The sequence below is a fragment of the Diorhabda sublineata genome, chromosome 4 (assembly GCF_026230105.1).
Source record: "Diorhabda sublineata isolate icDioSubl1.1 chromosome 4, icDioSubl1.1, whole genome shotgun sequence".
Taxonomy (NCBI): Eukaryota; Metazoa; Arthropoda; class Insecta; order Coleoptera; family Chrysomelidae; genus Diorhabda; species Diorhabda sublineata.
Genome location: NC_079477.1, coordinates 23,849,247 through 23,874,754, shown reverse-complemented (window position 1 = coordinate 23,874,754; position 25,508 = coordinate 23,849,247). Strand labels below are relative to the sequence as shown.

The 25,508-nt window shown below is 30.9% G+C and overlaps 1 protein-coding gene across 1 annotated transcript in view; it reads left to right on the top strand.

Moving 5' to 3' along the window:
• The window catches only part of LOC130442731 (homeotic protein empty spiracles-like), a 45,094-nt gene that overhangs the window by 3,413 nt on the left and 16,173 nt on the right, over positions 1-25,508 (top strand). Inside the window, exon 2 of the mRNA XM_056777079.1 lies at positions 24,664-24,836. Coding sequence (XP_056633057.1) covers positions 24,664-24,836 — 173 coding nt within the window. The remainder of the gene's footprint in view (positions 1-24,663; positions 24,837-25,508) is intronic.

Sequence of the window (25,508 nt, the reverse complement as noted above, 5' to 3'; positions counted from 1 at the left end):
TATTTCTATTGGTTGGCATTTATATATAAATCAATTTATACATAGACAAATTTGTTATGTATAGGGGTACAGCAATAATATTTACGTATTGTATATATTTAGGCTTATCTAGATAATTATTTATATTTTACGAACTTCATTGTATATCTGTCAATGGTATTTTTACTGTAAATTTAACATATACCGTGAGACGCTAATTACAGTTGCCAAAAGGCAGAAACGTTCGATGCATGTTACTTACTTACAAATTGCTTCGTGCTATTTTATGAAAATTACTGGGAATTAACACAATGATGTAAAAAAAAAACTTGTTACTAAAATCATTTTTTATTCGTAACTGAAAATAACATGACGAAGTAGAAAGTAGGAAAGAAAACTTCATTTTTTTACAGTTCTTCTTCTTTTGTGTTAGTCGTTTCCTTAATAGATGATTAAACTCTTCTTTTTTATCAATATATTATGGACAATTAAAGAAATGTTTTTATTATTAGAATCTTATGAATATCCGGCGATATACTCATGCAATAGAGCCATCTAAGATGTTAATACGAAACGAAAAAACATGGAAATACGTGGAAATTATGATAATTCAGCGAGTTAAATTAATAGTCGGTGATTACGAAGTATTTTGGTAGATAGTGATCGTGAAGTACCTTGAACAATTGTAATTATATACACATTAACAGTGCCGCTAATTACCTCTAAGATTCTACCACTGTTATTATGTTTTGGTCATGATATTAATACTTAATAGCATAATAACACAGTCGCTTCGTAAAAAAGGCATTAATTGTTATATTAGAAATGTACGATCTGATCCTAAAATATTTTTTATGAAATATAACGAAATCAACAATGAAATTAATGTGAGGGTTTGTCTAAAATATACTTACACGCGTTATTAATTACAAATCGATTCCAAACGAATCGATTATTGAAAAAATTATCGATATCTGATCAGAAACAATATAGTTAAAATTCAACGACGAATGTTAAGTGTCGATATAAATTTTACAATCTACTTTAAATTCTTTTCGCGTCGTGGCTATCGGAAAATTCTTAGATCGAACCGATTAGAATTCTTGTAAGGTAATAACCTCAAATAGAAAAATAAATTTTATTTTTCGTTTGGCGATATAAGCGATTGTTATAATGCCAAATAGGCGAACACCATGAATATAAATTGTACATTTTGACAATAAATTATTGAGGATATTTGTAATAATTGATTCAATTTGCATTATTTCTCGGATTTAGAAGACCACCTACTAAATTATTTAACTAAACGTTGCAGCGCAATTCAAAACATTGGCGTTACAACGATTTTTTAAAGGGAAAAAGAAAAAATTTCAATTTTGTTTTATTTGTTTCACTATTTGTGATGAAAAATCTTCTATTTTCATCCACAACGTAAAGTTCCAACGAGCTTTAACGTACTAAGGGATTTTTTTATCGTAATCTTATTTAAAACTTATTCATTACGCTCATTAAGCCAAATTATTTAAAAATAGCCTGGAAATTCTCAAAAAAGTACATTTATTCACTTTAATGCGAAGTAAGGCTAGAAATATCAAAAATAAACCAACCCTTGGAGACCACCCCCTAAAGAATAAAGAAGAAGAGGGAGCAAACACCGACAATTAATAAGATTTTGTGAATTTACTTTTGGGATCTGCTTGTGGCAGTTTTAAGCAGATTCAATGTGGAATTTGAATCTACAAACTGGGATCAGATTCTACTTGTTCTGATCCTGATTTTGATTCCAATGGTTTGTTGCGTTTTACACATTTTCAATTTGTACGTTCCGTAAAATTATATCTACAGATTGATGGGACAAATCGCAGATGTTGAGAATAATTTATTGATAATGAATTGTAATGTTATTAATATTTCCAACTGAACTTTGTAATTTATTCATCGATAAACTATAATTCGAAATAATCGTGGCAAATTCAAATATATATGCCTTATTAATTAATTAATTTTTATAATAATCACATAATTCATAGTTTTTCGTGCAGATGTTGAAAACATTTTGAAGCTTGTTTTGTAAAAATTACGACGGAAATAAAATGAAAAATTATAAAAGGTGAAGAGAAACCATTAAGAAACTGTTTTATACAAGTGAATTTATAAATATTGCGATTTAACATTTGTGAATAGAAAATGATACATCACAAACTTCTAACTTTGAATACTTGGCAATAAATTTATCAAATAAAACATGTATAACTATCGGGAGAGCTCAATATTATTCATAGTTACAAGAAACCTCAGACCTAATAGGTATTCAGATCTAGCATCTCTTAAGTAAATAGATTTGTTGACCTCTGGTTAAGATAAGAAGCATGAGGTCTGGCTATTAAATAACGAACCATTGAACTCTGGGTAACTTAGCCCCGGCCATTCTATAGTCACCCAAACCTGGCTGAACTCTGGGGGTAACTTAGCCCCGGCCATTCTATAGTCACCCAAACCTGGCTGAACTCTGGGGGTAACTTAGCCCCGGCCATTCTATAGTCACCCAAACCTGGCTGAACTCTGGGGGTAACTTAGCCCCGGCCATTCTATAGTCACCTGAACTCTGGGTAACCCGGCTTCGGTCATCCTATAGTCAGCCAGGCTTGGCAGAATTGCTTGGCCCAAGTCTGGGTTTCAGCAGCTTTCACGAGCTGTACTAATCCTTTCTCCAAATACACACTAATCATTATTGAGGATTTTTCCAAAATCTCTTTTGATCTGGAGGATTTTATCTATCCAAAAACACTAGTAATGTCATAATAGGATTTCAAACGTTTATTTGAAGCGTTTATTTGAAGCAGGAATCATTAATAATGACGATAATCACTCAAAACGTTTTCCATCTGTTTGATGGTACTTTGTATTTTGCTTTATTCGTCTTGATGTCTGTTATTTGGTAAGATCTTTGGCTTTTGCCTCAATATCTCAAAATGTGCTCTGGACGTAGTTGAATAATGATTCATAAAGGGCGTATCTCGTATTAAGGTCTCATTGGAGAGCAAGATATTTTACGAATTTGCTACTCTTGCTCGTGAATAAATTTTAAAACAAAATAATCGAAATTCTATATTGAATTCATCAAAAATAAAAATGTCTCGGTATAAAGACAGAATATTTTCCGTGACATAAATTGAAATAATCGAATAATAATTCCCAGCATTGTCCCAAGTCGTTATTTACTGTTATTATTTAAATTGTTCATTTGCCTAGATAAATATTCAGAAAGGTTACTTCTCGTAACGATTAGGAAACGTCTTTAAAACATTTTATTAACTCAGACATAGACGTAGTGAGCAGTTTTAGGAAAAAATATGTAATAGATTATTTGTTTATAGTTCAAAAATTGTCTAAGTGCTGTAATAATTATATATTTATACGTTTTACGAAATTTAGAGTGTCAAACATTGTGCCCGCATTATTAATCATATTAATTTTTTGGCGTGAAAGAAACGAAATATTTGACTTGTCGGTTGACAGGTTTATGATAAATTTTCAAGTATTTATTACGAAGTTTTTTTTATCATTTCGGTATCTCATGATGTAAGTTCATTTATTTTTCGTTGTGACTAATTTTTAATCATTTTTTGAAAGTTGATTTATTGTTCTAATTTTGTTGACGTTAGACAGTTGACATTAATTGTTTGTTATGAATATATGAACCTTCCGATATATCTATTACATTAATAATTGAAAATAAATCGAAGCTGATTTATATTTAGAGCAATAACATAAATTTGGAATCCAAAATTAAGAATTTTGATTCATAAATAAAGTATTCGTATTATATATTACCTATTTATATTTTATTTTTCTATGGCCATCACTCAAATCAAATAGTGCTAGAAATTTCAACATTCGCATTATCTTAATCTTCTTCTTTTACAGATTAGAAAGGCCTCTGCTACTATATCTATTCAGCCTATTTCAGTTATTTTATTTTATTTAAAATTAAGTTATGATTCATGTGTCTTTATATGTAAATTATTCTTTCAAAATAAGTAATTATATGTTTACAGTAGTATTACTTCTACTCTAGAGGTTCCAGCAATCGTATTTGATTAATACCGCTCTTATTTACTTAATTGACATGTGCTGTTACTTGTCAATTCAAATTCAACGTTTAGATGCTAATTTCAAAATAAAAAAAAGTTTAAACTTGATATGAATACATTATTAATTATAGGTTATACCTGAAATTGGGGATTTTTCGAGCTCGTATCATTAATTATATAAATTTTTGTATAGATTTGAAAAATTATCGAGGTCGTTATATTACGAGGGTTATGCAGGAAGTAAGACATTTATACATAATGTTTTTTTTAACTGATTGAACAAACAACTAATTTTTCTTCTTAATTTTAATCTCCGAACGTTTTTCATTTCGTTTCGAAATAGCAAACGAAATTTTCAACGCCAAAATCGATATTAGGAGATATAAATTTGAAATCCCAATACATGTTACATAGTTTCTATAATTTCTTTTCGTTTGTTATGATATTAAGCATTGAAACACAAATTATAAGAAAGTTATAGTCATAATAATTGTACTGACAAGATATCTATCTTCTCCTTTCAACGTAAATACGAAAAAAAAAATAAGTGAATGCACGATCTAACCGTCCTGTAATGCCTTAAAGAAACAATAAGCATATTTTAGCAGGGTGTAAACGTAGTGTTTGTGGTGTTGGCGATTTCACAAGTCAATTAGGGTACTGCGTGCGTGATATCGCGCCATTACGGTCCGCAGTCGTTTCATTAGGATCATGGTGCTGAGCTGATGTAGCGAATGTGTGAACTCAGACTGGTTGATATGAAACAGGAACGTATCTATAAAACTAAATCGGTTAATCAATGAAAATGTCAAATAATTATGCATATTTCATACATATAATTCCAACCGTGTACAAATTTAAAATGATGACCTCCGGAAAGTGCTTCTTACCACCCCTATCTCATCTGAAGGGGTTGCTAATTTTTTTTTACTGGGATTAATGGGATAATCATATTTTTTCCTATAGTTTTTATGGTCTTGTTGAATTTATCTTTCTCGTAGCTTTAGGAAGAAGTAATTTCTTTTCTTTTTTGCTGTCTTTACTCTTTGGTGCAGTGCGCCATTACGGTCCGCAGTCGTTTCATTAGTATCATGGTGCTGAGCTGATGTAGCGAATGTGTGAACTCAGACTGGTTGATATGAAACAGGAACGTATCTATAAAACTAAATCGGTTAATCAATGAAAATGTCAAATAATTATGCATATTTCATACATATAATTCCAACCGTGTACAAATTTAAAATGATGACCTCCGGAAAGTGCTTCTTACCACCCCTATCTCATCTGAAGGGGTTGCTAATTTTTTTTTACTGGGATTAATGGGATAATCATATTTTTTCCTATAGTTTTTATGGTCTTGTTGAATTTATCTTTCTCGTAGCTTTAGGAAGAAGTAATTTCTTTTCTTTTTTGCTGTCTTTACTCTTTGGTGCAGTGCAGCTTCCTTAGCTGTATTTTGAGGTAGGTAAACAGTTCTTTTCTTCTTCTAAAGATGTCGTATCTAATATTTTTGGTGTAACTTTCGCTAAATCTGCTGTTTTCTGATGTACCAAAGGTCTTATATAAAATATGTAATGTCTAATAATTATTGTTGTGTTTTCACTTGTCTATTCAAGTAATATTTCGATATTATTTACTGATACAGGACAGGAAATGGGTAATTTGATAATATATTTCCGATGCTCTAGATATGTCAAAAGGAAACCTGAGAAAAAGAAAAAGTTTGTTACAAATGTCTAGAATTGTTGTTGATAACTATCCCTAAGTACTGTCCTGCTTTTTGTAAACTACAATGTGTTCATTATATAGGAAACGTACCTCACAGTCCGGCATAACTTATTATTATCATATTACTGCAAATTGTAGTATCAGTACTAGTTATACACGTATGGTCTAAGTTAACATTGTAATTTGCACCTATTTAGATGTTTGAATTAAAGTTCGAAATATAAATTTGATGTTTTACTAATTCAAATTGTTTTACGTGAAATTTTCGATATAGAATTGTGTTGAATTTAATAAAAATTATGACTCTTCACTACCGAAACTGTGTTTTTTACAATATTTACACGGAAAGGAAGTCATTCAAACCGACGCAATAAAATTTACGACAAACGATTAATTGAAAATCAATAAAATGAAAGATCTGAGCTGTTGATTTCGTGAGAATAGAGGAAATATGTGCTTCGTTTTAATATTATACCATAAAGATATTTTTTTTATTGTTTTGCATAAGAAATTTTGTTGTTTAAAGACACCGTCAATAAAAACTTTTATGAGTTTTTCTGTTTTCATATTAAACGAGAACATTAAAATTTTCTTTATCTGACAGGAAGCACTTACATAATGTGTCACCAAATCGTTTTTCGCGTATAGTTTGAATATATTTTAGCTCAATCACCTTATATCTTTATAAATTTGATAATTAAGTGTACAATTCTTAATTTTAAGTTTCCTCCCAAGTTCTTTTTAAGAAACTGAGCTCTAGTACTTATAACATGTTTTTGGTGGTCTGTCTAGTGCTCCCCGTATGTTTGGATTTGGTTTTTTTGTTCATTTATTTCGACATGATCCCTCACCACATTGAAATATCAGTTTTTCTCTATCTCTATTAAATCCTCCTCATATCATATTGATACTCCAGGATAATTGAATTTCTTTGTATTAAGTTTTTGTCGACCGCTGGTTTACGTCTAATTAAATTTTTGGTTATGATTAGGTTTTCTTGACAATGTCTTCATCTGGTTTAGTAGACTCTATGGGTTATATTCATTCTTTGGTCATGATATTATTGAATAAAGTAGAGTTATGGTTGTCTCCCTGTCATAATGTCAAAATCTGGGAAGCTAGACCAGCATTGTATGCAGAGGAGTACGCAGAACTAGAGTGTTATCAAAAGTATAACTATTTATTGTCAGTTTAAATTGATTCCCACGCGGACTATATTTCCTTTTCCGAGGTAAACAAATTTTTGTTGCAATTTCTGATGTAGGAAATAATGTTTTGACTTTTCGTTCTTCACGCTCGAGAAGAGATCTATATTTGTAATATAATTCCAATTTGTATGTCAATTAATAAGAATCGAATGTCACTTTTACGTTATTAATAATTAACTCTGAGGTTTATAAGACGAATGATGTGTTATATAATGTATTTTTTGACAGTGGGGATTCGTTAAATAACTATGTAGTTGAAACAAATTATTGACGTCAAAATAAATAGGTTAGTTCTTGTGATGCATAATCGAATGATATGAAAGTAATAAAATATCTAGAGAATGTTTGTACGAGGTAAATTTTCAAGCAAGAATGCACTATATAAACTAGATAAACTACAAGGAATATTTTGAAAACAATACGAGGTCTGTCTATTAAATAACGAAACTACGCGCCTAGAGGGCGCCCTAGACGGATGGGATAACAAAAAAATAACGCGTTGGATATCTTGTCCATGCCTGTTTCAAAACAGGAGCAACGTGACAATATTAAATTGAAAAAAATTCCGACTGAGTGCTATAAATTGTTGCAAGAGGCCTATGGGGACAATTTTCTATATCGTGCGCGTGTTTTTGAGTGGTGTAAGCGTTTTAGTAAGGGCCGAGAGAGCAATGAAGATGACCAGCTTCATATGATTGTTTCAACTCTGGAAACAGTGACCAAAATCAACCAAATTGTGCGTGCAGAGCATCCGGATGATTGCTGTGGCTGTAAACGCCGATAAAGAAATGGTTAGAAAAATATTACACTTGGAAAAAGTCTGTGTGAAGCTGGTGCAGAAAAATTTGACTCCTGACCAAAAACTCTTGCGTCAACGGATCTGCTCAGATTTCCTTGGAAGGTTAGGAAAAGATCTGCTTTTAAAAGGACCCGATTTGAGTTGATGGAAGCGGTAAAACAAAAAGCGGCAGTGATCCTAAAGACCCTCACCAAAGAAGACTTCCAGCACTGCTTTTGATCAATTGAAAAAACGTATGGAAAGGTGTGTGGCGAGGGGAGGAGTGTCTCCAATTGTACGAATCCTTTCATTGACACGCATTCTTATTGAGTCGTGAAAAATTCTTCCTATAAGAGCTTTAAACGATTGGGTACTGCAATATCCAAAGAGTTTTTTTCCCTTTAAGACTCCACAGCATCAGGAAATAGATTGTAATTTATTCTAGTTTGATAGTCATTTGATAAGAAACCGTAGAAACAAATATCTAACTCCTTTTAAGCTAGTACAGATACCGGATTTTGCTAGACCTTTGAAATAGAACTGGAAAGCGAGCTGTAGGTGATGAAATAATCTTTATTAAGACATAAGTTTAAAGTACAATATGATTTTCAATCTACATTTAGGTATATAGGTCTTTTCTATTCAAATAAACTTTTGGAAGTTCACTTTCTGATAATTGAAAAGAGTTTTGGTTCGACCGTGGCTGTTTTTCTGCTCAATACGAACGGAAAAGTCAAAAATATCAGCAAATACGTTTTTTTACCACTAGACGCTACTTCTTGTCGATCTTTTGTGCAGAATTTTTTTCCAGAACGAACTGAGGATTAATCTTCAGATCTTTAAACTGTTTTCGAAAGTATAAGTCAAGCAACGCTCTTAAAAAATCGTCATCAGTTCGACAACGCTTATAAGCATGGCAACGCTGTCGAAAAAGATTAAAACGAAGCATGTTCGGGCTTCAGACAGTTGTGTCTGAGTCACGTGCTCGTGAAAGAGTTTTTTTTTGTTAATTTATTACGTCGAGCCTGTCTATAGACGCGGATTACTATACTATATTTACCGACTTTCAACAACAACTTCCGCCGCTACCAAATCGTTCAACAGTATGGGAAACGTACAACAGATAATTAAAAACGGGCTCTGTTGCCGACGCGTCGCGTTCTTGTCGACAACTAACGAAAATATAGAACTGCGATTGAAGAAGAATTCGAAAATTTTCGCGGAGAGCTTGGAATGCATTGATCAAGAATAACTTTTATTATTTATTTTAATAGATTCATTTTGACGTTGCATTGTTTCTCTTAATGCAAATTCGTTGCCTCTGTACATGATGAAAATATTTTTGTGAACCTTCTAGTATATTTTCATCCAAAATTTCAAGCGGTTTTTCCAAAATTAAAAGACTGTTGTCCTCGCTTCTATTTTTTTAAATAATAACTGGTAATTTGTATATTTTATTTAACGTCTTCTCCATAGGTCAAAATAAAAATTAGGTTAACCTCCTCCAAGACGTACGTACTTACGTTTTTGTATTGATACCGATCAATTATGATTCTAATAAGCGAAGTACTTATATTTAAACTATGATTATGTTAGTTTTGAAACATTCCTTTGTCTCAATTTTACAACTAGTACCACGACTGAGTTATCATTAATTCCGTACCGCAAACGTATCATTTTTTTGTTGTTGTTATTCTGTTGCTACATCTGCTTTACGTACCAGAATAATTATAGTGTACTACTACGCATTTATATAACAATTAGAGAGTTAAGTACATTTTAAAAACACCTTCCTTAATGTCAAGAAATAATTAGGTGTAATTACAGTCACTGTTCTTTCGATTTTAGCGGAAAAAATGATTCTAAATTCGTTATACATAAAGATGGGTACAGGCATATTAAATTATCATTAAGATGTTATATTTAGTTCGATTTAATAATATGTTATAGAATTTTTTCCTGGTGTTTCTATCATTCATTTGATCATTGTAGTATTTATACAAAACTTGTTGTTTTGTTATCGATATCGTTTTCAGTTTCTAAACATAGAAAAAATTGACCTTATCCCAACAAATATAAAAGCTGAACTAGATTCTACTCTGGGTGAGACTGGTGTCAACAGTTCTCACAGTAAAATATTGGGTAGCAATCTTTACACACGAAGCATCGCAGTGGTCCACTAGAAGAGGTGACAACTCCAGAAATGTTGAAGAAAATTCACTGGATGATCGTAGACTGGAAATGCGCGAGCTAGCAGACATAGTAGGTATTCCAAAAAGTGTGGACCATCGCATATTAACTGGAAATTTTGAGATGAGAAAGCTGTGGGCAAGATGGGTGCTGCGTTTGCTCACAGCATCGTGAAAATGTTTCCATCGAGTGTTTCACAGAAGTAAATTCGAATTTTTGCCCAATTCCACAACCATGAATGAAACGGGGGTCACCACTTTACACCCGAAACAAAAAAATAATCAAAACAACGGACTGAAAAGGGAGGACCAGGTTCCAAAGAAGGCAAAGATCGTTCCATCTGCAGACAAGGTCATGACGTCGAATTTTTGGGATATTCGTGGGATAATTTTCATTGACTATCTTGAAAAAAGGGAAAAACTATCAGCGGTGAGAATTATGCGACGTTTGAGCGAATAAATTGAGCCAACGCTAAGAAGAAAGCATTATTTTTCATGGATTTGCAGGAAACTTGTACAAAAGTTTCGTTACAATCCAGTCCTTAAAGAAATTCCGATGAATACTCATCAAACACCAACTCAGTCAATTTGTACTATACATTGTAATTCTTAGTCAGGTCTTTACCCTTCGAGGGGTACCGAAAAATCATTAAACAGTAGCTATAGTAGAAAGTACTTAAAATGAGGAGTGCATGCCTTGTTGCAAGGAAAAAATGTTAGTCTCCTCCTAAAGTACATCCACTTCAATGTCCTTTAATTTGTCTCCTTCCAAATCCTTCTTTTTCCACTGATTATACCACCTGAAGAGTATGGTACTAGAAGTATTTGGCCTAACCAAGATATGGTGGTTAGTTGCTTAAAAAATATCACTGCAATCTATGCAGTATATGTTTTAAGACGCCATGTTGTTTAGTTTTTGTTTGGTAGACATCAAAGGTGAACGATTTTGGTGAATTTGTGAACATAGAAACAATTGGTCAAAAGGCAAACACTGTTCCATTTGCAGGAAAGTTCATGGCGTCGGCTTTTTGAGATGCGTGATTGATTATCTTGAAAAAGAAAAAAAAATCAATGGCGACTATTATGTGAACTTATTGTAATGTTTGTGTGAAGAAATCGAGCAAAATTTAGCTAAGAAGAAAGTGTTGTTTTATCAAGACGATGCACCAGATATTCGTTACTGCGATTGCCAAAATTAATGAATTAAAGTTTGTGTTGCTGCCTCATGCACCCTATTTGCCATATTTAACCTCCTCGGATTATTTTCTGCTTCTATATTTGAAAAAATGATATTGAAGAGGTGATGTCAGCGATTAATGACTATTTTGAAAATCTTGATTCATAAAAAGGGAACTAGAAGGATATTGTAAAATAAATATATTTTTTTCCAAAATTTTTGTGTTTTCCTCGCTTGTCTATCATATCTAGAGATAGAATAAAGCAATTACTAGATTGGGTTCTTAACTTCATCTTTACATTGTTATATTTTGAACTTGGAATGGATTGAATCTAAATATTATGGTTAAACTTTTTTAAATGCATAATTAAATTTTGTTGTTGTTTATTTCATGTTTTAAAACGAACAACGATGATTATAATTGATACTTTTTGGTATCACCGGAAACAATAATTCATCAAAACCTTTTTTAAATTGTTAAACAAGTCAGAAACTCATTGTCTGTTATAATGAGTAACGATATAGTGAATATTAATATTTAATATTTTTAGTTACACCATATTTTTTTGATTAAGAATGAAGTTATTATAATTATTAAACCAGAAGTATAAAAAAAATCATTAATTCAATATAGACTTTCATTTTTTTATACCTTTCGAATAAACACGATGAATTTACAATATTTTCATGCAATCACCCTGTATATGTAGTTAGAAGAAATGTGTGAACGACTCCATTATACTGTTAGAACGATTTATCTATAAAAAAACATTATATCCTCTTTTTATACGTCAAATTTACGGTCTGGTGATTACGCAACAACGGGGCCTTTTTTAAGGGGCGTGAAACTAGATTAGGGCCATTGTCAAAGGCCATTATTAAATTAAACAATTCAAGAGTCAATCATGATCTTGTTAGGGTGCGACGTTTTGCCCTGTAGGGAGTAAATAGGATCAAGTTTATTTATAAAAAAAATCGGAGCGGGTTTTTGGCATTGTTGATCCCGATATGGCAGACATTCGAAATATTTTTGAATGACGGGTGCTTTTTAAAGATGATAAAAGTAATTTACATACTTAAATGTCATTTGATGATACCTTCTGTAAGTATTTTCAATAAATAATTACAATTTATGTTAATTTTCTTCAGAATGTCTCTTTATGGCGAACGGTTTCCTTGACATGTACAACGATCTAAAAATCAAACCTAAACTAAACAAAGAGTATCATTTTGTTAAGAAATCGATTGAATAATTAATTCAGATTGTACAGGACACCGTAATCAACGATTAAAAATTATAATGTTCGAATTGTGGTTTTGCAAATTTAAAGTCTTATAACTTAGAAACGAGGGATCGTATGAGATCATTTTTTTTATATCACAGCATCATCTACTCATTTTTTACATCAGTTCGATACATCCTGTATATTTAAAAGTGAAATCGATAAGCTTAACATCCTTGTGGTAAACATTATCCTATACGAATGCAATTATTTCAAAATTTAAATCACGATATTCGTAACGATCAAATTGCTGTTTAAACAATTCTAAAACTATATTTATATATACAAGAATTAATTATATAGTTGATGATGGTTTAATGCTAATAAGTTATTAGTTTTTTTCAGTTTTTCTAAGAATTATTACATAACTGAATGATATTATCAATGGATATATTACATGTTTGATTAATAATGAGATTTATGTTGATCACAAAACTAATTACTGCCCCTGTAACCAGCATTCATTCGTTCCAATACATAACATGATAACTAACTAAATGTGTAAACTCAAAAAAATCTCTTTTTATTCATGTTTGAGCTTAGAATTTTACCTAGAGCGGGAAGAAATGTCGGAGTTTTGATTGTACTAAACTTTGAAACTGTAGTTTCACAGTATTTCGTGTTGTTAATTGAGATGAGTTCATCTAAAATTCAATTGTAGGATTGAAATTCAAAATGTAATGGAAGTAGTAATGAATTTTTTCAGAAAAATAATGCTATTCATATACAAATTTGGAGCGTTATTTTAAATTTGCATTTTAAAAGTGCTAGGCACGGCCCTGAGTCTAAATAACGATCTGACACAGCAATTATTGTCAAATATCCTTTATACAAGAATGTTCCCAGAAGTATCGGGCCTAACAAAGAATATACAAAAATTTTTTGGCCACTGCAGTGAGGAATATGGGAGCTGGTGTATTGTCTGGAACGGTCTTTGCCATATTTGGCGCCGATTCTCCCTTTTCAGTCCATTGTTTTGATTGTTTTTTGTTTCGGATGTAAAGTGGTGGATCCACGTTTCATCCATGATTAGGGAAAGGTCCAAAAATCTGGCTTTATTTCTGTGAAAAACTACTTTTTGGAATGCCTGCTATGTCTGCTAGCTCGACTCTTTCAGTCAACGATCATCCAGTGGATTTTCTTCAACATTTCTGGAGTCATCACCTCATTTGGTCGACCACGATGATGCTGGTCTTCGACCTCGCTTAAACTCTGCTACCCACTAGAGTGGAATGTCTTTCAGCTTCTATATTAGTTGGGCTAAATGAAAAATTGTATCACATAGCGATGATGAATTTTTCCATGTTTCATTGACTTTAGAAATGAACCACCACGATATTATCTCTGATATCTCGCCTATGAGTACCTCCAAATCTTCTCTGTTCACCGTCTATCGTTCACAGTAACATAGACATCATGTAAAATAATACCCAGCTTCACCGTGGTGTCTTTCTATCCAAGATTGCATGTGCTGGAATGCAGAAGACTTAGTACAGTATAGCAAAGTATCAAATATGCGTTGAGAAAGCGCTGTCCTTTACTGTTGTAGGAAAAAGTGAAAGAGAAATAGTACCTTAGACCTTAAGAAATCGGGCAAGAATATGAAGAAAGACTACTAACCAAACGGAGACAAAAGCTGAGAGCTTAGCAACAAATAGGAGAGAACGAAAATAACGAGACTAGAGGGCGCACTAGTCGGGTGAGATAAAAAACGAATAGTGCATTGGGTATCTAGTTATCTTGTCTATGCATGTTCCAAAACACGTTTCCGTCACTATTATAGTATTTGTGCAGTAGCGATTTGAAAGGAACGTGTTTTTTCTCGTGCTGAAAACCATGTGCGACGAAAAATTCTCGTTAAATTGAAAAAAACTCCGACTGAGTGCTGTAAATTGTTGTAAGAGGCCTATGGGGACAATTCTCTATTTCGTGTTCGTGTTTTTGATTAGTGTAACCGCTTTAGTTAGTGCCGAAAGAGTCCTGAAGATGACCACCGTTCAGGTCGCTTTGTGACTGTTTCAACTCTGGAAACAGTGACCAAAATCAACCAAATAGTGCATGCAGATCGTCGAATGTACATCCGGATGATTGCCGAAGCTGTAAACGCCGATAAAGAAACGATTAGAAAAATTTTATACAAGGAATTACACATGACAAAAGTCTGTGCGAAGTTGGTGCCAAAAAATCTGACTCCTGACCAAAAGCTCTTGCATCAACGGGTCTGCTCAGATTTCCACCAAAGAAGACTTCCAGCACTGCTTCGATAAATGGAAAAAACGTATGGAAAGGTGAGTGGCGAGGGGAGGGAAGTATATTGAAGGGGAACATTCGAATGTAGAACAATTTTTATAATTAAACCTTTTTGCATAACCAGTTTCGTTATTTAATACCCAGACCTCGTAGTTAAGTGAAGGATTGGGATTTCTTAGCACCTCTTCATCCTGGACAACGAGTACTATCTTGCTTGAAACTCTTTACCTTGAAGTTTTCTACAATAAATTGAATAAATTTTCAATTTTTGCCTATGAATAGGTAAATACTGAAACCATTATAATTATAATACGGAATATGTTGAGAATTTCTGTCGTTATTTTGATGTAACATATAATTTTGAAACGTATCTTCGAGCAGTTTAATAAATTGTCTCGGTAAATTATCACATAAAAGTCTTAAAAAGCTGAAGGACCCTTTTATACATTAACATATAATTAACAACTGTGAATATCGCTATAATAAGCTCTTAATAACATTAAACAACGGGTATAATGTTGTAAATTGTTTTAATGTTTTTTATAATTACCGTTGTTGAATTCTAATTAGATTCGAGTTAACAAACTCACTCTCTTTTCGTCTCAGGAATAATTTTTTTAACGAATTACAGATAAACAAATAAAAACTAGCCAGAGTTTATTCAACTTTGTAATTTTGTGTTTAATAAATGTTGAAAAATAAATTTTCGGACATCGAAAATATAACTGGCGTAGTCATTCGGATTCGTGCTGTCGCGAATTTTCCGCATAGTGCGAAAAGAAAAACCGGCGAAGTATTTTAATACTACAGCACGAAATCTGCGTTCATCCAGGGACAGGACTTCACAACACTGAAGACTTTTGGCAAACCAAGGAAGTAAAGAAAGTTGTGAAGAAAAATACAAAAAAAAAAAGGAAAACGCATAAAGATGAAACAACTTTCAGCATTTTATTAGTATAAATATGAATATTGTAAACATGAACTTTGTAAAAATATTGTAATTTTGAGTTTAATAAATTTTTAAAAATAAATTTTCGGACATCGAAAATATAAATCGAGTGATAGGTGATTGTTTGCCTTAAAAATTGAAGCAAAAAAAAACTTTTTCGACAATATTCTGAAATTTTTTTCTATTTAAAGAAGTTTTTATAATAAATCATCAGAGGAGAAAAATTTAAATTGGCATTTCTACGATCTATGATTAGAAAAAATAATGACATATCAACTATTCACGTGTGGATAGGAAAATAGTCGATGAATAGTCGAAAATTCTCCAAAACATAACTAAGTATACAGAATTGCTTCAAGCATGTGATTTGAAAGCATCAAGCGCTTCTTCAGGTGTACAAAAACGTTGACCTCGCAATTTATTTTTGATCTGCAGGAATGAAAAGAAATGATTGGGTGCCAAACAAGGACTGTACGGCGGATGCACCATCAATTCGATGTTTTGACTGTTCAAAAACGTTTTTATTTGAACTGATGTGCGAGAGCTCGCATTGACGTGGTGGAGACTGATTTATCTTCATAATCATCAGTTTACGAGCAGCAACGATGTTTTCTGGTCGATTTTGGGCGATCTTAACAAAATTCACGGTGGCTCGAGATGTCGCTCCATCACCAAAAATCGAAGCGAGTTCATCGGCTCACTGTTGATGGTTTAATACAAGTCAAATAACACTCGTATGAGTACGTTCACTATTAAAAATGTTAAACTTTGAAATAGCAATGTCAGATTTGACTTATTCACATCAGTGTTGCCATATCTTGAAATTTAAATAGTAATCCTCGTAATTGCGCCATCAACACAAACGTTGCTTCCTAGGAAGATCTTAAGACCGCTTGGCATGAATCAAGACAACGTGTACTGCAATATCATTTGTTTGTTGCATGCAAGCTGCAATATAGTTACGTTTGACTTAACAGATCGATTTACTTTCGTGAAACTTTATTTTTTCATTATTATATTCATTATTTTACCTAGTTTTACCTTTATTTGTAAAATGATGGACCTTTTATATGGTTCGTCAAATAATTCTTATGGCAAACTCAATTTTTAAGGAAGAAATTTAGTTTTGTTGATAATGTTATAAGGAAGTACAAGGATTTTCTACGAAATTTTGCATAACATGATTCATCATTATTTAAAGGATGTTTCATCATTTTTTAGAGAGAGTTTTAGTTTTTCTATCTTGAGCTAGTCTAAATAACTGTCCTGCTTCTCTAATCCCAGAATATTCTTCAACCAAGAGGCTTGTTTCCTTCCAATGCCTCTACGACCTTCAACTTTACCCATCATAATCAACTGGAGGATACTAAACCGGCTACCACGCATTATGTGTCCTAAATAAACGATTTTACTTCATTTAATGTTACTAAATACTTTTTATTTTGATAACCTCGGTTGAATACCAGCGAACATGCATAAAACGAAGATTGACTGCATCCGTGCATAATTTACATAACTAATTACATACAAATAAACTAAGTAATTAACGTCTTGTTGCGAATTTGTTTTATTTAGCATTCGTCTCTCGGTGGGGCGTAGGGGTTTTTATAGAGGAAATTGATACGATCAAATTTGTTTTGTAGAAATTTCAAAGGGCGGTAAAATGAAAACCTTAAGTGCTAAACATAATTCTAAACAAAAGACAATTCTTTCTAAAATTTTCTGTATTCATCTTATATTATGTAATATTTATCACGAATTGATGATATACTACTTAAGTTTTGAAATATGGCAACACTGATGTGAATATGTCAAATCTGACATTGCCGTCAAAAAGTTTGACATTTTTAATAGTGAACGTACTCAGGACATGTTGTCAAACGAGTGCTATTTGAGGTGTTTACAGATACTTGAAATATTTATCAAAATTTGGTGAAAATCGTTCAAAAACGGCTGTTGTGCCAGAAAACATCGATGCTGTACATATTTAACCGTCAAAAAGATTTCTAACATTCCGCCCCATCACAAAATCAATGTCCAACAGTACCTCAACTAAATTTTCCCAAGTCGCGAATCCATATAATGGCCTGATCTGACCCCATTAGATTTCTTTTTGAGGAGAAATAGTTGAGATAGTTATAGTACAGTGTGAATTATATCTATAATTTTCTTAAGAATGCCAAAAATGAATAATATACAGTGCAGATGGCATTTAAAATAAGAAAGTTGGTATTCACCATTGTAAAATAATGTTTTACTGAAAAATAAATGCCAATAGACCTGTCCAAACATACCCTCATTGATTTATCAAAAAATTTATTCTATGTGATTGATTCACACTGTATATATCTATTTATAGTCGATATTTACATTGTTGTCAGATCTTTTGGGTTTTTTTAAGTACGAAGATTTTTTTTATTTAGTTTATGTTCGAAACTTTTCCAGATAATTGATTTATACAAAACTCACAATGTACGACCAATCTTTTAAATGCAAGTTTAAAGTTACTAAACCAATTTCTGACAGCTAACAATTCCACAAACAATTTACGAGACTGAACGAGATCGTGAGACCGATTATCTAAAATATTTCACGAACTTGCACCTACGAGATATTCATTATATAATTTAAAATTATATTTTAATTAAATATTTCCTTGAATGTATAATATTGATAATAATTGCATTAGAATGAACAGTTATTTTATAATAATATACTGTATGTTGAGAAAAAAAACGAAATAACGATGGAAACGAACGTCGGAATATCTAACCAGAAGGCTTGTTATAAGGGGACATAATTTTTACTATTTTGGAATGAAAAAACATTTAAGAAATTATTACAGAAACCAGATGTTATGTATTCAGAATAAAACAATTTTGAACAAGCAGTGATTGATCAAGACGATAATGCACCAGCACATTAATCGAACCGTGTAGAGTAGTATTTAACAAAGCGATGAGTGATACAGTTTCACTAGCATCCGTACAGACCCGACATAGTTCCTAGCGACTTTTGGCTCTTTCTTTTGTTAGAAATGTAGCTCAAAAGATAGAAAGTTCGATGACAAAGAAATGAATAATGCCACTTAGGCAATTTCGCAAAATAAATTATTGTTTTAGAAAATCAAATTATCGTTAGGAATCTATCAAATGAGGATTACTTTGAAATATTTTACTTAAGGTTAGGTCGACACTTCTGGGATTAACCTCGTATTTGCAAAAAAATGAACTTGTTTATTAGATATACCTAGAAAAGGTTCATTTTTTAAAGTCAATTGATTTTGTTAGAAAATGATTCGGTTGATAATTTAAAATGTATGAAACTTTTCCTGTTTTCCACACTTTGTGGTATTTGTACAATATTTTTGACATATACAGTATGTGTAAACTAAAGAGATAAATTCCCACGCCATTTTACACTACGACACGTGTTGTGGGATTTTGTATGAAAAAATACTTGATTCTTCTTTTCTCCTGTACATTGTTATTGGTTTTATCACGTTGAAAGCTATATTTGAACTATTTTTAAGTATTGGAAGCTGAACTTTATATTAAATTTCTTTTTTTTTACAAATCATTTCACTTAAGTTTACATTGTGAATGGTTTGTGGTCAAAACAAAAACCTTATTATCCTGATTTGACTCTCTCTGTAGCAAATGTTGATACCAATTAATATAAAACAATAATAAAATATAAGCCAATGAATCTGATTTATTAACATACAAAATCAAAGTTACTGTTAATATTTATAACAAAATATTAACATAGATGTTCGTTTGCAGATACAATCAGTTGTCAGTCCTTCTAATCTGTCACTATACTATTCAATTTGTTCCATAAACAAAATGATGTAATTTACCTCTTGAATTTGTTTATGAAAAATGTATACATAACAAAGTTTATTAATCTTCATACGAAAATGGTTGTTTAATTATAAGTATGAGAATTAACTAATAAAGAAGAAATACCTTTTGACGTATAACAGAATAAATCAAATGTAATAAAATAATAACATAGATGTTCGTTTGCAGATACAATCAGTTGTCAATCCTTCTAATCTGTCACTTACTAGAGTATTCAATTTGTTTCATACACAAAATGATGTAATTTACCTCTTGAATTTGTTTATGAAAAATGTATACATAACAAAGTTTATTAATCTTCATACGAAAATGGTTGTTTAATTATAAGTATGAGAATTAACTAATAAAGAAGAAATACCTTTTGACGTATAACAGAATAAATCAAATGTAATAAAATAATAACATAGATGTTCGTTTGCAGATACAATCAGTTGTCAATCCTTCTAATCTGTCACTTACTAGAGTATTCAATTTGTTTCATACACAAAATGATGTAATTTACCTCTTGAATTTGTTTATGAAAAATGTATACATAACAAAGTTTATTAATCTTCATACGAAAATGGTTGTTTAATTATAAGTATGAGAATTAACTAAAAAAGAAGAAATACCTTTTGACGTATAACAGAATAAATCAAATGTGTTAAAATAATAACATAGATGTTCGTTTGCAGATACAATCAGTTGTCAATCCTTCTAATCTGTCACTTACTAGAGTATTCAATTTGTTTCATACACAAAATGATGTAATTTACCTCTTGAATTTGTTTATGAAAAATGTATACATAACAAAGTTTATTAATCTTCATACGAAAATGGTTGTTTAATTATAAGTATGAGAATTAACTAATAAAGAAGAAATACCTTTTGACGTATAACAGAATAAATCAAATGTAATAAAATAATAACATAGATGTTCGTTTGCAGATACAATCAGTTGTCAATCCTTCTAATCTGTCACTTACTAGAGTATTCAATTTGTTTCATACACAAAATGATGTAATTTACCTCTTGAATTTGTTTATGAAAAATGTATACATAACAAAGTTTATTAATCTTCATACGAAAATGGTTGTTTAATTATAAGTATGAGAATTAACTAATAAAGAAGAAATACCTTTTGACGTATAACAGAATAAATCAAATGTAATAAAATAATAACATAGATGTTCGTTTGCAGATACAATCAGTTGTCAATCCTTCTAATCTGTCACTTACTAGAGTATTCAATTTGTTTCATACACAAAATGATGTAATTTACCTCTTGAATTTGTTTATGAAAAATGTATACATAACAAAGTTTATTAATCTTCATACGAAAATGGTTGTTTAATTATAAGTATGAGAATTAACTAATAAAGAAGAAATACCTTTTGACGTATAACAGAATAAATCAAATGTAATAAAATAATAACATAGATGTTCGTTTGCAGATACAATCAGTTGTCAATCCTTCTAATCTGTCACTTACTAGAGTATTCAATTTGTTTCATACACAAAATGATGTAATTTACCTCTTGAATTTGTTTATGAAAAATGTATACATAACAAAGTTTATTAATCTTCATACGAAAATGGTTGTTTAATTATAAGTATGAGAATTAACTAATAAAGAAGAAATACCTTTTGACGTATAACAGAATAAATCAAATGTAATAAAATAATAACATAGATGTTCGTTTGCAGATACAATCAGTTGTCAATCCTTCTAATCTGTCACTTACTAGAGTATTCAATTTGTTTCATACACAAAATGATGTAATTTACCTCTTGAATTTGTTTATGAAAAATGTATACATAACAAAGTTTATTAATCTTCATACGAAAATGGTTGTTTAATTATAAGTATGAGAATTAACTAAAAAAGAAGAAATACCTTTTGACGTATAACAGAATAAATCAAATGTGTTAAAATAATAACATAGATGTTCGTTTGCAGATACAATCAGTTGTCAATCCTTCTAATCTGTCACTTACTAGAGTATTCAATTTGTTTCATACACAAAATGATGTAATTTACCTCTTGAATTTGTTTATGAAAAATGTATACATAACAAAGTTTATTAATCTTCATACGAAAATGGTTGTTTAATTATAAGTATGAGAATTAACTAATAAAGAAGAAATACCTTTTGACGTATAACAGAATAAATCAAATGTAATAAAATAATAACATAGATGTTCGTTTGCAGATACAATCAGTTGTCAATCCTTCTAATCTGTCACTTACTAGAGTATTCAATTTGTTTCATACACAAAATGATGTAATTTACCTCTTGAATTTGTTTATGAAAAATGTATACATAACAAAGTTTATTAATCTTCATACGAAAATGGTTGTTTAATTATAAGTATGAGAATTAACTAATAAAGAAGAAATACCTTTTGACGTATAACAGAATAAATCAAATGTAATAAAATAATAACATAGATGTTCGTTTGCAGATACAATCAGTTGTCAATCCTTCTAATCTGTCACTTACTAGAGTATTCAATTTGTTTCATACACAAAATGATGTAATTTACCTCTTGAATTTGTTTATGAAAAATGTATACATAACAAAGTTTATTAATCTTCATACGAAAATGGTTGTTTAATTATAAGTATGAGAATTAACTAATAAAGAAGAAATACCTTTTGACGTATAACAGAATAAATCAAATGTAATAAAATAATAACATAGATGTTCGTTTGCAGATACAATCAGTTGTCAATCCTTCTAATCTGTCACTTACTAGAGTATTCAATTTGTTTCATACACAAAATGATGTAATTTACCTCTTGAATTTGTTTATGAAAAATGTATACATAACAAAGTTTATTAATCTTCATACGAAAATGGTTGTTTAATTATAAGTATGAGAATTAACTAATAAAGAAGAAATACCTTTTGACGTATAACAGAATAAATCAAATGTAATAAAATAATAACATAGATGTTCGTTTGCAGATACAATCAGTTGTCAATCCTTCTAATCTGTCACTTACTAGAGTATTCAATTTGTTTCATACACAAAATGATGTAATTTACCTCTTGAATTTGTTTATGAAAAATGTATACATAACAAAGTTTATTAATCTTCATACGAAAATGGTTGTTTAATTATAAGTATGAGAATTAACTAATAAAGAAGAAATACCTTTTGACGTATAACAGAATAAATCAAATGTAATAAAATAATAACATAGATGTTCGTTTGCAGATACAATCAGTTGTCAATCCTTCTAATCTGTCACTTACTAGAGTATTCAATTTGTTTCATACACAAAATGATGTAATTTACCTCTTGAATTTGTTTATGAAAAATGTATACATAACAAAGTTTATTAATCTTCATACGAAAATGGTTGTTTAATTATAAGTATGAGAATTAACTAAAAAAGAAGAAATACCTTTTGACGTATAACAGAATAAATCAAATGTAATAAAATAATAACATAGATGTTCGTTTGCAGATACAATCAGTTGTCAATCCTTCTAATCTGTCACTTACTATACTATTAAATTTGTTTTATACACCAAATGATGTAATTTATCTCTTGAATTTGTTTATGAAAAATGTATACATAACAAAGTTTATTAATCTTCATACGAAAATGGTTGTTTAATTATAAGTATGAGAATTAACTAAAAAAGAAGAAATACCTTTTGACGTAAAACGGAATAAATCAAATGTAATAAAATAATAACATAGATGTTCGTTTGCTGATTCAATCTTTCTATTCTTATGATTTAATTCCCTTTTTGACTTTGTTTATGATGAACCTTCACATAACAAAGTTTTATCAATTCTCATACTAAAATGGTTGTATAACTGTCAGTGTGAAGTCGAAAAAAACGAAAACGAAGAATTGACGTTTACAATTTTAGTTAATTTCATATAATTATAAAGATAGATCGAGATTACCATTAATAAACAATATTATTTTGAATAATTGAATTGTTTTTTATTTGATAATCATATAAAGTACGTTTTTATAAAATAATTGGTTGGAATATTTCCCATAACATCAGTTTCAGTCACCCTAGATCATTTGTTTACATAACAATGTATTTAAGTCCGAATCGCATTCGCATGCGAGCTTCGCCCAACTGACTCCGCATTCTTTATATGCAAAATAGCTTTGAATACAGAATGATCACGAACAAATAGTTACAAATTGCTCCCGATCTTTATAACTTTATTTACTGGCCTCGGCGTATACATTCACTTATTTGGGCATTTGTTCGGACACTTTTACAGAGATTTTTACTTGAACCCACTAATTTGAGAAGTAATGCAATTTTACAAATACCAAATTATGATTTAGATGCAAATAAATACCTTATCATGAGTTCTTTTATGAATATCATAACCTCAAATCTCATCACCAAGGATCTTTCCCTTTCGTTTTAACTTTAACTTTAACATCGCGGTTTTTAAATATTATAACCTTGCAGTTTCACTTGGAATACCCTGAAGGGGGTTTAAATTAACTATATTGTAGTATTTTTTGATTTTCGTCCCACCCAGTCAGATTTTCTTGATTTTTTCTCACCTATATCGATTTCAAAATTTATATTTTTGATGTAGTTAAATTTTTGGATGGATTTCAATACATCGGAGAAATAAGTTTGATTTTTGACATATTTTAGACTAAAAGCAATATTTTTTACCATAATATTGACGCAGTCATTTCGTTAAATTCACTGGGATTCAGTTTGAAGAACGCTTTGAATTTATTATTGTTTTTTATAAGTATAAAACTAATCAAATCAATTGGTTATATCTGATGAATTCTAAGGGAAGAGATTGGTGGTATACCCCCCAGTATAGCTCGAAACATCAAGAAAATTTAATAAAACGTTCATTATTTTAATCAAGCTGGTTTACAAAAGCTTCAAATCGTCAAAAATGTATTTTGTTTAGTGTTAAGATAATTTAACTTACAGCTTGTTGTTTTCTTTGTAAATAAGTTGACGTTTCATTGCAACTCTTGAATGGTTTTCTTAAACTGATCATTCTTAAGCTGATAAATGATAATCAAGACACTCCATAGAATTTTTTTGGGAAAAAATATAATTTCGTTCATTAGAATTATTTAAAATTACGTCGATGATTTATGAATAAGAATTTTATATTACTTCAATGACATTCATTATTTTCTTCGTCTGTTTCAGGTCCAGATATTCCAGGATTTCTGCTCCAACCTTTTAGAAAACCAAAGAGAATAAGGACGGCGTTTAGTCCATCGCAGCTTCTCAAATTAGAGCACGCTTTCGAAAAGAATCATTATGTGGTTGGAGCGGAACGTAAGCAGTTGGCACAATCTTTATCCTTAACAGAAACTCAGGTAAATTGTTAAATCAAATCCTCCCTGTTGGAAAATTTCGTTTTATTCCAAGATATCTGTTTGGGTCGATGCAATTGCGCGCGCACATATATAAACTATCAATTTCATCGGGATGGGGGATTATCATTACAAAAACCCGACGGGTATCGTCGCCGGGTCTATCGGGAAGGGATTGAAGGGACAATTACATGGAAAGACGATGAATGTTATTGGCGCATGGGGAATTCGAACCGTTTAACGCCATCTTGCCGGGAGATGACACCGTCCCTCTATTGTTTGTGTTTGCGATTACTTGAGTTGGGGTGAGTCGCCGAATAGAGGAGGGTGAACGAATTAGTTCATCTGCTTTTTAACTGGTAGGAAATGGGGTCCATGAAATGGAAACTAATTCTCACTAACAATAAAATGCTAACAAAGCTATAATTATAGAAAAACACCGTGTTTTCGTTGTGTATTCATTTAGTTTCTATTTTGAGGTTATATTTTTTTTATAAACTAAAAAATCCCGCATTTTAAAATCTTCCAACACGTTATTTAACGATTTATTTTTATTATGATTTCGTTATAGATCTCGGAATCGCAACATCTTTAAAATCCCGTATTAAATGAACGTGTATAAAATAGAAGAAAACTGCGCCAGCCTCTTCTTCCGTTGCAGCAGTTTCAAATTTC